General features: G+C 36.0%; 1 protein-coding gene across 1 annotated transcript in view; it reads right to left on the bottom strand.

Annotated features, from left to right (window-relative positions):
* The window catches only part of LOC107095227 (multiple PDZ domain protein-like), a gene marked incomplete at its 3' end in the record, with an annotated part of 69,523 nt that overhangs the window by 27,865 nt on the left and 27,806 nt on the right, over window positions 1–13,852 (bottom strand). The window contains exons 19-20 of the mRNA XM_015391231.1: window positions 10,084–10,207; window positions 2,936–3,134 (exon numbers count right to left, since the gene is read on the bottom strand). Coding sequence (XP_015246717.1) covers window positions 2,936–3,134; window positions 10,084–10,207 — 323 coding nt within the window. The remainder of the gene's footprint in view (window positions 1–2,935; window positions 3,135–10,083; window positions 10,208–13,852) is intronic.

The raw sequence follows: 13,852 nt of genomic DNA on the forward strand, positions 1-13,852 counted from the left end.
CCTTGGCAGATGGCCGCTCACACCGAGCCTGGTTCTGCTGGAGGATTCTTCCTGTTAAAGGGAGTTTTTCTCTCCACTTTCGCTACAACCATGCCTGGTGTGAGGGATTGCTTTCGAGTTAATTAGTCGATGCAATAAACTGGTTTTCCTTAGACAGAAAACGTTTAACCAATCTGACTGTGTGATCTGGTTGAATTGTCTCTGTAAAGTGCCTTGAGATGACACGTGTTGTGAATTGCTGCTATATAAATACACTGAATTGAATTGAAGTACTTATTTACATTAAAGTTACAGTCTGTAACATGACATTGTGTGAAAATGTTCAAGGTCAAGAAATGCTTTTACAAGGCATTGTAATGGAATATTTGTTTTTCTCAGTCTAATTTTACCATCTTCCTAAAGAAATGTTTCTCTTAAAGGTGCATTTCTGCACAAAGAGAGGTTTTTTTGTTTTTAGAATGATAAACATGAATATATTTAAGTCATTGTATCAATAAAATATCTTCCTTGCAGCTTATTGTTCTCTTCTGCTATCAAACATTGGTATTAGACCACTCAAAGAACAAGATGCTAAAGTTAAGTTTAACTCTTAGAGTCCTTTAAATTAGGAAGGTGTTTTGAATCCATACATTTTCATGTGAAGTTGTTGTGACTGAATCATGTGGACAGCTTGTCTTGTCTCAAAAGACGCAGTTTGATAGTGACAAGCCCTCATCCTTTTGCGTTCCTCACTCCGTGGCTGCCAAAGCAACTCAGCTGCCTCCACTTGCTTTTAGATTGTCTGAAGTGCTGTCAGAAGGAGGCACAGAGAGCATGTTTGTGTGGACTTGAGTGTTGTGTGAGTATGTGGAGGAAGAAAAGGGAAAAAACACACCTGTGTTCATCAGTGTGTGTATTCAGAGTGCAGTACATCTATGAGAGACTCTTTAAAACACTCCTTTGTTCAGAAGTACACTGTTCAAGGTGAGATGAGTGATGAATTATTCAGAAATATTTTCCATAGCAGGAAAAAAAATGCGATTTTGGAGGTTAGGACACTAAATGCCTTTGTGTGTATGTGTCCACATGCCAGAGCGTGTGTACTGTATGTGTGGGGGTGACTGCTTGTGAGTGCAGAGTGTGTATCTTTAAAAGCACAAGACAGAAGAGACACATAGTGAGAATGTGAGTGGGTGTTTAGCAGGGCAGAGGGATATTAAAGGTGGAGCACATCCCCAATCAACCAAACAAGCTTTCTCAATGTGGAGCCATAATTGCTGATGTTGGAACAAGTGATAATGCAGCCAGATTTTGTCGTCCAGCAATCTTAAAAAATTTCAGAATTTAAACCGAACATGACTGTAGTGCCTCAGTGAGATATGACTGCAGAAACAGACGAATTGAAATTGATTATTTGCCTATAATGATGCAGTAATTCATTCTGTACATAATCAAGACAATTATACAATTACTTTAAGTTCTCATTCAAATTGCAGAGCTTCTAAAGCCATTTGCTCAATGTGCTTTTGTTCCCTTAAAACTTTTAATTCCTTTAAACATGTTTGATTTATGACAATAGATAACTGGCTGCAGACCACTTTGGATGTGTCTCCACACAGAATGTCCAAAAATCACTAAGTGGTGCCAGTAACTCTGAGATAAATGGGTTAATAGTTGTTTTGACCTGATTAATTATTTATTTTCAAACATTTGTGAGGGCTCAAAAGGATGTTTCATTTTTATTCCTTGTTAGGTTGTGTAATATTAAAAAGAGTTTCACTTGAAGCAGACAGAAGTTTGATGGATCTCAGTTTGGAGAATTTAGAAGAAATTCTTATGAAAGAATTAGCCTAATATGCCTGATCGTCTAAAATATAATATACGGTAAGAAACGTTTTTATTCAAAAATATTGGGATATCAAAGATTTTTTGTTGTTGTTATTTTAACCAACTTCTAGAGGTAAAAATATAAGACCATAATTGTTTTATAACTTTTTTTTACCTTTTTTAGACATTTCATCTATAATATTCAATATAAATATGAAAAGGTAAGATAACATTTGTTCAAACTACCTTTGAAAATCTTTATATTGCGAGTACATCTATTGTTCACAACCCTCTTCAGACTTTATGCCAGGTTTAGTTCTTAAGTCTTGCTAGTCCATTGCAACACCTTAATTTTACACTTTTACACTTTTCTATTACAAAGTTGTTGTTTTGTTTTTTTTTTTTGTTTTTTTATTGAACTTCATTTTAAATTGAACTGTACCGGATTCATGTGACACTAAGACCTAAAAAGGTTTGGAAACAATTTGTCATGGTCTCAGTTCAATATCAAAAGCCCTAAATGTCAACAGCAGTGTGCACATTTTTGGAGCTCCACTACAGTTGCTTTTCAATTCCACACTTACAGTGCAGCTCAACGCATCAGATGGATTTACTGGAGGGAGAACATTTGCTCAGTTTTGTGCTATAATTCCTGAATCAAACACACTGACAAATGTTTTTGTAGCTACTATCTAATCATATGTAGAGTACTAAATACCCCCCCTTCAAAAACACACAAAAAAAAAAACATAACTTCAATCCGAAGAGAGCTTAACTTACCTTACATATGGAAATATAATGGTTGTAAGACCATTTTTAAAAAGTATTAATACTGTTTGTTTTCATAAATCTCTAATATCATTAAATAATTCTGACCATTTGATGTCCTAGTCAAAACAAGCATAAAAAAAGACAAACATAAATGCAGAGCAAAAAGTGATTTGGTATACCTTAGATGTACAAAGGTAGGCCCAGTGAAAGGATACATTTGTTTTTTTTATATAAAATATTGGAGATTTTCAGAATATTTTACGACTTGTGATTTTTTTTTTTTGTCTTATCTTTTCTAAACAGATGGCTTTACTCTGCACAGATCTGTCCAATAGTGTAGGCAAAAGATGCTTCTCACCTCATCTCTGGCCCTATGACAGAGTGTCTGCGGAGCATGGCCCTGGCCTGGGCGCTGGTCAGATTTGAGGCAGGTTCTCCATTTATGGCCAAGATGATATCCCCCACCCCCAGCCTGCCATCCTGGCAAACAGAGCCCCCCTGGACCACGCTCCGGACCAGAATGCCTGTGCCGTCCTTGATAGCACTCACCGACATCCCTGCCAACAGGCGCACAAGCGCATCACACAGAAGCACACAGAAGCATGGGTGAATAGAGGGTAGGCTAAGACTGCTTTGACCGCATGCCAAACAGACATTTGCTCAAACAAACACCTCACTACTGCAATGATCAGCATAATCTAGACAGACACGAGGCAGATTAGCAAAGCACGGTATCATTCTTCACACTCACATAAGATGCATTAAAACACTCACACAGAGGCCAGAAGGCACAGGTGACTGGAGGGGTGACAGATGCCATTCGCACAAACACCCAACTTTGGCATTACCATGTTGCACACTAGTTGGATTACACTAACACTTCATTAATGCAAACTGGCTGAAATAGGTAAATCAGCACACACACACACAGGTGCACACCTCATGCACACGCATGTGCATGCTGCTGAGAGGGAGGGCTTTAAAAGGCCGGTTTAAGGCGCTGGTGTACAACACTGCTAACTACTAACAAAGCACATCCACAACACTATGGTCGTACAAAATTTGAAATTGGTCAAAAAAATGACTTTGTGCTTATTTTTACTTGAATAAATATTTTATTGCTTTTTTTGGTATTACATTCAAATTGCAATACAATCATAGTGCATGGAGTACAATAATGTGGAGACAAAGCCACTGCTACTTACAGGGCAAACCTAAGACATATTTCAAAGATATAACTCCAAATAAATAAAGTGTTCAGTATATGCTGAAATACAACACTGTATCAAATACATTGCAGACACACACAAAAAGATTTGAATCATAATTAAGTGAGATGCACAAAAAACAAATAGTAGCAGGTGAACAAAATGTGGTGTTTTTTTATACCTCTATCAAAAATGAAAAATCATTCTGCTTTCTGATGACTGAGCACACCCTACCTAAGGGCTATTATATCTAAAACAATGCTTTCCTCTTTGGCCGAGGATAGGAAATTCAACGTTAGCTAACTAGTTGTTTGCTACTCTAGCAAAGACATAAAGAGAACAACTACAGTGTTAAGACATATCAAGACAGCTGCATTTTTTTTTCAAGCTCTAGGAGATCAAGAGAGAGCAAAGGTTTCATCTGATGACAGCAAAATACTTCAGCAAGGTTGCTCTTTTTTATCATTTTAAGTTTGAAACATCTTGGTTGTACAGTAACAAGGTTAAAATTAAAATATATTTCATGGCTTCTGGAAATCTCAAAGTTAAGCTAAAAAGCTTTCCTTTTTGGACAGCACTATGCCCAAGAGTTGATTGTGTCAACGTGTAACCCAAAGCCAGGAAATCAGCAGTTGTAATTGTGAATGGGTCACAAAATTGTGATTGACAAACTTTTAAAAACGTAAGCTAAATTAGAAATTTCCCATGTGAAAGCATTTAAACTTAACTCTACATATGAATAGCTCAGAAAAATCAAACGGCAAAGCTTTACAACAGTTATTTGATAAAGATTTTGAACTTTTTAGTTTAGGTGTAGCTCATATACGCGAGGAAAGAACAAAAATACTGAAGATTTTTGTTGTTGTTTGTCAAACCTTTTTCCTTTAAAAACGATACAATTTATTTTATGTTACCAAAACTGGACTTTAACATAGTGATGGATAGAGTTACACTTTGAAAAAAGTAGAAGGTAGAATTGAATTATTGTAACATGATTTGTTCAAATAACAATGGATCAATCAGTCGATTGATGAGTCGATGCAATCAACTGGTTTTCCTTAAATAGAAAACTTTGAATCAATTCGACTGTAAGATCTGGTTGAATTGTAAAGTGTCTTGAGATGACATATGTTGTGAATAAGCGCTATATAAATAAACTGAATTGAATATCAGCTTAATCTGTACTAATATGACCAGCAAAGGTTTGGGCATTTCTCTTACAGTTAATTTTTTTTAAGTGAAAATGTATGCTTATCTCAAAAAGCTTTTAATTGTAAATAAACTTAATTGAATTTAAATGAATATTGACTTTATCTGTACTAATATGACCAGCAAAGGTTTGTGCATTTCTCTTACAGTTGATTTTTTTTAAGTGAAAGTATGCTTGTCTTCAAAAAAGACGAGCATACTTAGTTTTTTTCTTTAATATGTCCAGAATTTAAGGGGCTAAACAAGTTTCAAATCATCATAAGACAATTCACAGAATAAATTAATTTTTAAAGAGTTGTAAAGATCCAATTTAGCAAAGAGCATACCATAAAGTGCTTAACCTAACTTGCAAAAGTGTTACGACCCCTTGACATTTTTAAAGACATTCACAAATGAGTTTGGACGCAACAGAAGAGTGACCTGGTCCAAAAGAATGGCAAAAATTAACCATAACCAAAACAAAAACCCACATTAGTTTCTATTTTCAGGATGCAAAACTAAATTTAACAAAAAAAAAAAAAAATTATGAAAGAAAATGAGAGAGAAATGAGAGCCGAATTAAATGTTTTGGCTAGTATGCAATCCTCAAACACAAACACACACAATACTAACCCTAGATCATGATAAAGGATGCATTATGTTGTGAGGAAGCTTTAATGGTCAGATTTGATGAAACCAAATACAGGAAATTCTTTAAGAGGGACCTGGGGAGGAGCTTCACCTGCCAGCAGTGGCCCTAAAAACACATGCAAAGCTGCTCATTCAAAATCTACAAACTAAATGCTGTTAAACTCTGTGGTAAGAGCCTTTTTCTTTCCAATATAAATGGCAACTGTGTGATCTCTATCACATAACATCCAGATAAAGTACTTGGAATTTGGCTTTAAAGTGGCAAAATATGAAAAGGTTCAAGGAATAGAACTAGTTTTATAGAGACCGTGTACCCAATTAAATATAAAGACCAGCTCTCTCAAGCTCTAATACTCACAAAGACTCAGGTCTAAAGGTTAGGTTGTGTTTCTGTTGTTTTCATGAATCACCAGAAAATTTTTAGAGACTTTAGGGTCATGGCTTCCTTGTAGTTACAACAAAGAAATGCTTGTTGATTCAAATCCAGCATTAGGCAGTATAAACCTCCTTTTATTCATCATTGACATTGGCCTCCTATAAGGAACTACATGTTATGGTGGGAATTAGAATACTTGATGCCATTAAAATGAGTAGGGCAAGAGAGACTGTTTGATATTTGCAAAAGCTATTTTCCTCTCTTAAGAATGACAAGTGGCATTAAACCAAGCAATCTTGCTGAGAGAACAGCTCATGGGACTGGAAGGACAATTGACATTGAATTGCAAAGACTTGCAGGAGTATTCAGACTTAAATAACCAAGCACTCACTTCTTAACCCTAATTTGAAGAAAACCTTTCTTGCATCCTAATTTGGGCAAGACCCAGACTGGACAAAAATCCTGCGATCTAAGAGAATTATACAATAACTTTTAGCAAGACAACATGATTTCACAGGAGCAAGATCTAGTCCCAGATTACAATATAAAGTTCTACTACATGTCTAAGGCTACCTCTAAACACATTGTGTTGTTTTCCAGATCTTCATAATCAGAACATGCTAAAGTGGCAAAAGATAGTCCTAGAACTGCCCTTTTGTATTTACAGAGTTGACTGTAAATACTGGTTGTGCGCTAGATAATGACACACTGTTGGGGTAAATAAAAGCCTCTAATGTGGTATCGCAGTCTATATTAATAAAACACATAATCTTTGCTAAACTTTTGATCCAGTATGAGATCTTGCTAGTAGTTTATTGCTCTAAGCTTTACGTTGAATCCCTCCCAAACGTTGGCTTAATGTTCAGTCTTATAGACTCATTGGTTTCAGCACTTTGATAAAAACTTATTTCATGTGTAATTTTAAGAAAAGTGTTTGCTGTTCCACATCATAGTCTCAGTACATGAATCCCTTGAAGATAAGAACTTTGTTTGTATGCAATTTGTCCCACCATTTGTAATAAAGTGTAGCAGAAATGTTAAACTACAATAAAACTAATACTGTAAATATATAGGATATAGGATGCCCAAACCTTTGCTTTCCACACCATGATAATCCATATAAACACACACACACACATTATGTTGATATATATATATATATATATATATATATATATATATATATATATATATATATATATATATATATATATAAGCTGCATAATAAGTATTTGAACACCTGAGAAAATCAATGTTAATATTAGGTACAGTAGCTTTTGTTTGCAATTGTAGAGGTTAAAAGTTTCCTATAGTTATTCACCAGGTTTGCACACACTGCAAGAGGGATTTTGGCCCACCCCTCCACACAGATCTTCACTAGATTAGTCAGGTTACTAGGCTGTTGCCGAAAAGAGTCTGAGCTCCCTCCAAAGACTGTCTTTTGGATTTAGGTCTGGAGACTGGTTAGGCCACGGCAGAACCTTGATATGCTTCTTTAGGAGCCACTCCTATGTTATCCTGGCTGTGTGCTTTGGGTCATTGTCATGTTGGAGACCCAGCCTCCACCCATCTTCAATGCTCTAATTAAGGGAAGGAGGTTGATCAAATGGTCATTGGCAAACTTAAGACCGGGCTTGACATGTGCTGGTTTAAGCAGGGAAACCTTCCATACCATGCATGATTTTAAACCATGACGTCTTAGTGTATTACCAACAGTAACCATTGAAATGGTGGTCCCAGCTCTTTTAAGATCATTGACCAGCTCCTCCCGTGTAGTTCTGGGCTAATTTCTTAAATTACTTAGGATCATTGAGACCCCATGAGGTAAAATCTTGCATGGAGTCCCAGTCTGAGGGAGATTGACAGTAATGTTTTGCTTCTTCCATTTTATGATTGCTCCAAAGGTGGACCTTTTTTCACCAAATTGCTTGGCAGTTTTCCTGTAGCCCTTTCCAGCCTTGTGGAGGTGTACAATTTTGGCTCTAGTGTCTTTGGTCAGCTCTTCGGCCTTGGCCATGTTATTAGTTAGATTCTTACTTTTTTTGGGGGGTGGACAGGTGTTTTTACACAGCTAACAGCCTCAAACAGGTGCACCCAATTTACCGTAGGATAATAACATTTTAAAGGGAGACAAACAGGTCTTTGAGGATCAGAATTCTAGCTGATAGAGAGGTGTTCATATACTTATTTGGAGCTGTATCATACAAATAAATAGTTAAAAAACTATATATTGCAATTTCTGGATTTTTTTTAGATTATGTCTCTCACAATGAGCATGCACCTATGAAGACAATTTCAGAGCCATCTATGTATATGTATAAAGGAAATTGTTACTTGCATGTCTACGATGTAGGTATATCGTAGGTGAATGTCTATATATATATATATATATATACATATATATATATATATATATATATATATATATATACACATACACACACATTTCCTGCATCATTAAGTACATCAGGAACGGGATCAAAACAATCACAACATATGAGAGGCACAGTGTACTGCTTTTGTGACCTTGATTTTCTCTACCACAAACATTTACATAATTTCAACCCCTCGCTCTCTCTCAAGCAAACACAGACGTAGGTAGTCTATTGCCTTATCAGCACATGCATTACGAATACAAATGAGTTGGTTTTCTTTTGCTTTGCATAGGAACTTTAAATGAAAGTACACGATTTGCTTCAACTCTCCTATTTCCCTACTGTGTTAAGATAGAAAATGAAAATAAGTAATAGATCAACACCTTCATAAAACTAATCCATTGCTCAAGTGAAAATCAAAGCTACATTGGTTTTAAAAAAAACTAAACACCTCTGTTAAAAGGCTAGGTTTTTGTGGTGTAAAAAAAATCAAATCGTTTTCTACATGTTAGCAGATCCTTATCCTGTGTAATAGAGGGAAAAGGGATGAGCGAAAAAGTGTGATAAACTTGCATATGTGTGCATACTCTTAAAGTGATACATTTTCAAACAAATTTTTTATTTAATTTTAGCATGTCTGTTTTGAGGTAATCTGTAATCATCCCACATCCTGATCTAGCATTATTGTCACTATCTGCCCCTAACCACACAGCAAAACTTCTTCAGATCTTTAAAATTTTGAGGACATGTGTTTGCCACAGCCCTATTCCTGTTCAGAATTTTTATAATTTAGTTGTGGACTCTGGTTTGGACATTAGAAAGCTTGAGTTTGCTTAATTTCTTCTTATAGTACGATGCAAAACCTTTGTTGATTTTGGAAATTGCTTAACTGTCCTAAGCATGCTAAAACCCATCAGTTTCCAACAGATGCTTGGGTGTGGTGCTCTTTTAAATTTAGATGTTCTTTTTGGTCTGTGCTCTTTAGCAAGGCCTTGTTGTTTCCCTGTCTCTTAACCCTACTTCATCATTTTGCCAAAATTTGTTGTTACATGTAGGCAACAAAAATCTCTTAGTTGCCTCCTTGACTAGCTTTTTGAATAGACATTTATATGAAAGCAGAACATTTTGTAACCTTCTCCTGACTAATACCTCTGTGCAGTCTGATCCTTTGAAAACTCTCTGCCAGCTATGTCTTCGACCTAATAAGCCTACTAAGACAACAGAACCTGGTTTCAAATTATTTAGATTCAATATAATGAATGGTGGGTATGAACTAAAGATAACCCAATGCTGTGTTTAATCAGAAGATACATTTGTTAGGGATATGCACACTTATGCAAATAGGTATTGTGTCTTTTGTGAGACAAATTATATATTTTCCCTCAGAGCAATTTTTGAAAACAATGATCATGGTCATATTTTTTACATCACAAATGGTAGGATTCTGACAGGGGTGTGCTTTGAAAACCATTGCACATTATTCATAACGTTACAAATTAATTTAACCTCCCAAATATATATTTTTCCAAACACACACATACTGCCCCCACACAGAATTCATCTCCCCTCTCAGGTTTGACGAACACACCACGTCACCACTCCTCTTCAGGGCAGTCGTCATCACCACCTCCAATTAGTGTCATCAAGGCCATGCCTGCAATGTACACACACCAGGACACCATCACCATGAGAAAGATGGAGAACATACCAAGGCTACGGTTGCCCCGGACTACAGTGATTGTCCTCTCAAAGCTTGTGCGAGGGGGCAGAGGTGGGGCTTGCTGCCTACTATCATCTTCCATAGCGCTGCAGCGATAACGCAGCTGGTTTTCCTAAGAGAAAGACAAGAGGGGTGTGAAGGAGGGAGTGAGAACATGACAGTGGGGTGAGTGTTTTATGAATTGTGATACAGGCATAAACGTAGAGCATAGATATGCCACTGTCTCTGTAATTTTCTTCTAAGTAACCAGAATTTATTGTAAGCTTTCAAGCGTGTCTCGATCGATACTTCTTTTAGCTTTCAAAGTTTTTCACTCAAGTTTTACCTACTCACTGATTTTTGGTCTAGTGTCTGACCCCTTTTTGAGAAAGTAATGTTTTTTTCTTTGATAAGCAGCTTGGCTCTGATCTATGAATGTTTTAGAGAAGAAAGGCTGCTAAACTCAAAAGATAAACTAGGGTTGTGTCATTACAAAATATAAAAACTCTTTTTCAGGAGGCTTATGAGACACACATAGCTTTGCAATTGACATACTTTCATTAAATAACAATTTATTTCCATTTCTTTGAGATAATCTGTTACAAATATGGAAAGAAACAGTTTTTAGCTGAAAGCTTGGGAAACAAATAGATTTATCCCAGTTTTCTGATCAAATTACTTTTAGACTCTGCTCAGTTGAGCAATTTTTTCTTCTTCTGTTCTCTGCATAATATATTTTCATAATCATTAACAATGAATGGATAATGGATAAAAAATAATGGTACTGTAGGAAATATAGCCGAGGTCCCGAAAAAAGGACTTCACCAAAAAAAAAAAAAAGAAAGACAACAAACTATATTTTCTTCAAAGCCCTAATTCATTCCTCTTGTATCTTTTGAGGTTTGGTAGCTTACAATTAAATCTTTTAGGATTTTATATGAAAGGCAAAATAGCACATAATTGCAAAGTGCAAGAAAAAAAATCTATTTTCAAAATTCTTCACATATAAAAATCTGAAGGAATAGAATATTCATTTGTATTCAGTGCAAACAATTGGCATCGGACAGACAAAAACAAAAAAACGAAAAATCTTGGGTAACATAAGCCCAGTGTAAATCCAGGGGTTCTATGAAGGTTTTGTTGGAGAACACTAGAGAAAAATCAGCATCATGAAGGTCGTCTAACACAACAGACAGGATAGGACATGTTTGGGAAAGTTTAAAGCAGGTTTAGAATATAAAACAATGTCCCAAGCTTTGTCTCTTGGAGAACTGTTCAATCCATCATCTGACAATGGAAAGATTATGCAAACCAACCAACACATGGTGTGCATGACTCAAACTGACAGGCTTGGCAAGGAAGCATTAATTTGAAAAGCAGCCAAGAATCTCCAAAGTCCAAAGGAGCTTCAAAGATCAGCAACTCAGCTGGATGAATCTACTGACAGGAGAACTAATGGATTTGAAGGCCACAAAAGTGACCCTTATGGTAGACAAGTGTCAAGAAAAAAGTGATATTAATAAAACTTTCATGTGAAATCATATTTAAAGGTTGGAAAATACATGGGGAAGTAAATGCTGATCTAATGAAATATTTTGCTCTCAATAAAAAAACCTATTCCTAAGGTATAAACTTCACATATCATGAACACATGATAAGTTTACATGTCTCCATCAGGGATGATAAAACTGGTAATAGTTAAAGGGAAGATGCATGACGCTAAGTGCAGTCCAGCTCTGAAGGAAAACCTATTAGAGGCTGGAAAAGCCTAAACACTGGGGTGGAGATTCACTTCCCAGCAGAACAATGACCATAAAACATAGAGCCAGAGACCTGAGGCTCTAAGCTCAGGTTTGGTCTACCTGCTTTTTAAGAACAAAAGTAACAGAAAACTATTCATAATCTACCCTCCACATCACAATTAAACACTTCTTTATGTCAGTGTAGTATAAAACATCTAAAATAAAATAAATCATTTTACAAATTGTGGGGGGAAAAAATCAGGAATACTTTTGCAATTTGTGGTGTAATAAAATTATGGGAGGCCGAATAAGTTTGAGTGTGACGGTGAAGTCTATGTTGCCATAAACATAAAGTCAAATGATTTTCTTAAATGCTGAAAAAAAAAAAACAAGCAAGTATTGTATTATATTTAACATTGAAACATTTTGAAGCTCATGATAAAACAAAGCAACAAATACAAGGGTCACTCTTTGGGCTGTAAATGTAGGGAGAAACAAAAGATGATGTCAGCTCTTCAGTCTCTAATGTGTTGGGTTTAGCAAACAACAGCTCATCCTGAGATGAGGCATAGGGACTGAATAAAAAAAAAGTGATTCATGTTTCTCAGCATAGTGACACAGGGAAGCAAATATATCCCAGCTATGATGGCTGAAACTACTGTATAATTACTGCCATTATTGCTAAATAATACAAAATAACTCCTAGGAACTTTTTAGCTGCAGCTTGTGGGTTGTATAAAAAAACAAGCTCCACATGATACTTTAAGAAAACGTGTTTTGAAAAGGCACTTATCAATTTCTACTCTTGTATAAGACGTCAGAGGAGAAATTCAGGAGAAAAAGCAGGCACCATGAGAACACTTGTTCCTCTATACTTATGCAACATGTGGTAGGAGTCATTGCTCTTTAAATTGTGTTTACAGGTGTTATTAGAGGGCTGTGATGAAGTAAATCAACCTTTTGGAAAATCATCCATTTTAATATTGCTGTTGAGGCAGGTTGCATATATTACATCCTTTTGGAAACCTGTAAACTAAAACGGTAATAAATCCATACAAAGCTAATGGAGTTAGAATATTTTCTGCATATTTCTTTTATCCTCATGTAGATCATTTTGAGTTGTTCTGTACTGAAATGTTCTAAATAGATAAACTTGCCTTGTTCCTTTGGTAGACGCCTTCAAAATAGTGTGTTGGGGTTCTGCCCTCTTTTTTGGTTTATAGTCTCTTTGTAATTTCGTTTCTCTGTAGTTGCTTTCTGTCAGTTTTGTCAGTTTGTTTTATGGAGTTACTCTATTTTGCCCCCTTATGCCTGTTTCCTTTCCCCTTGGCTCCCATCTGGTTAGTTCTATTCACACCTGCTCCATATCAGCTTATTATTATTATCACAAATAATGATTATATCATTCATCATTTCCAGAATTGCCCTGAAGGAATAATCCCAAGGGATAAATAAAGATGAGTCTTAGTCTTAGTCTTATTAGCCCATCCTTTGTTCTGTTCCCCATATACACACCACCACTGCAGTTCCTCATAACTGGTTTCTTGTTGTTTTGTTACTTCATTGTCTCTTTGCTACCCATGTGTGTTTTTCCCTGTGGTTTGCTAGATTTGTGGTTTTCAGTATTTTGTGTTTTTTGGACTTTCCTTCAGTTGCCTGTGGGATTCTTCGATTAAATCTGCAAACTCATCTCTGCCCCCTCATCTCTGCATTTGGTCCTCAAAAACCTCCACTCAACCTTAAAATAGTGTCGCCATGTGGAAGAACTTTTGCAGCGAACCTTTTAAAGTGTGCATTTCTTCAATGTGCAGATGATACTCTAATGATCGAAATGTCCAAAATTACAGGGGAAAATATACAAATGTAAACATTTAGCACGTGCAAAGAGATTTTCCATGCATGAAACTCAACTGCAGGATCAAATTAAAAGTTCCCTTTAGCAGTTCTGAAAGTCTGGTGCAAATTAACACACAAGAATTTCTGCCATCATTGTGGCCACAAAGGAGGCATGAGTACAATGACAGAGGATGGAAAAA

The sequence above is a fragment of the Cyprinodon variegatus genome, unplaced genomic scaffold (assembly GCF_000732505.1).
Source record: "Cyprinodon variegatus isolate N-32 unplaced genomic scaffold, C_variegatus-1.0 Scaffold22, whole genome shotgun sequence".
NCBI lineage: Eukaryota > Metazoa > Chordata > Actinopteri > Cyprinodontiformes > Cyprinodontidae > Cyprinodon > Cyprinodon variegatus.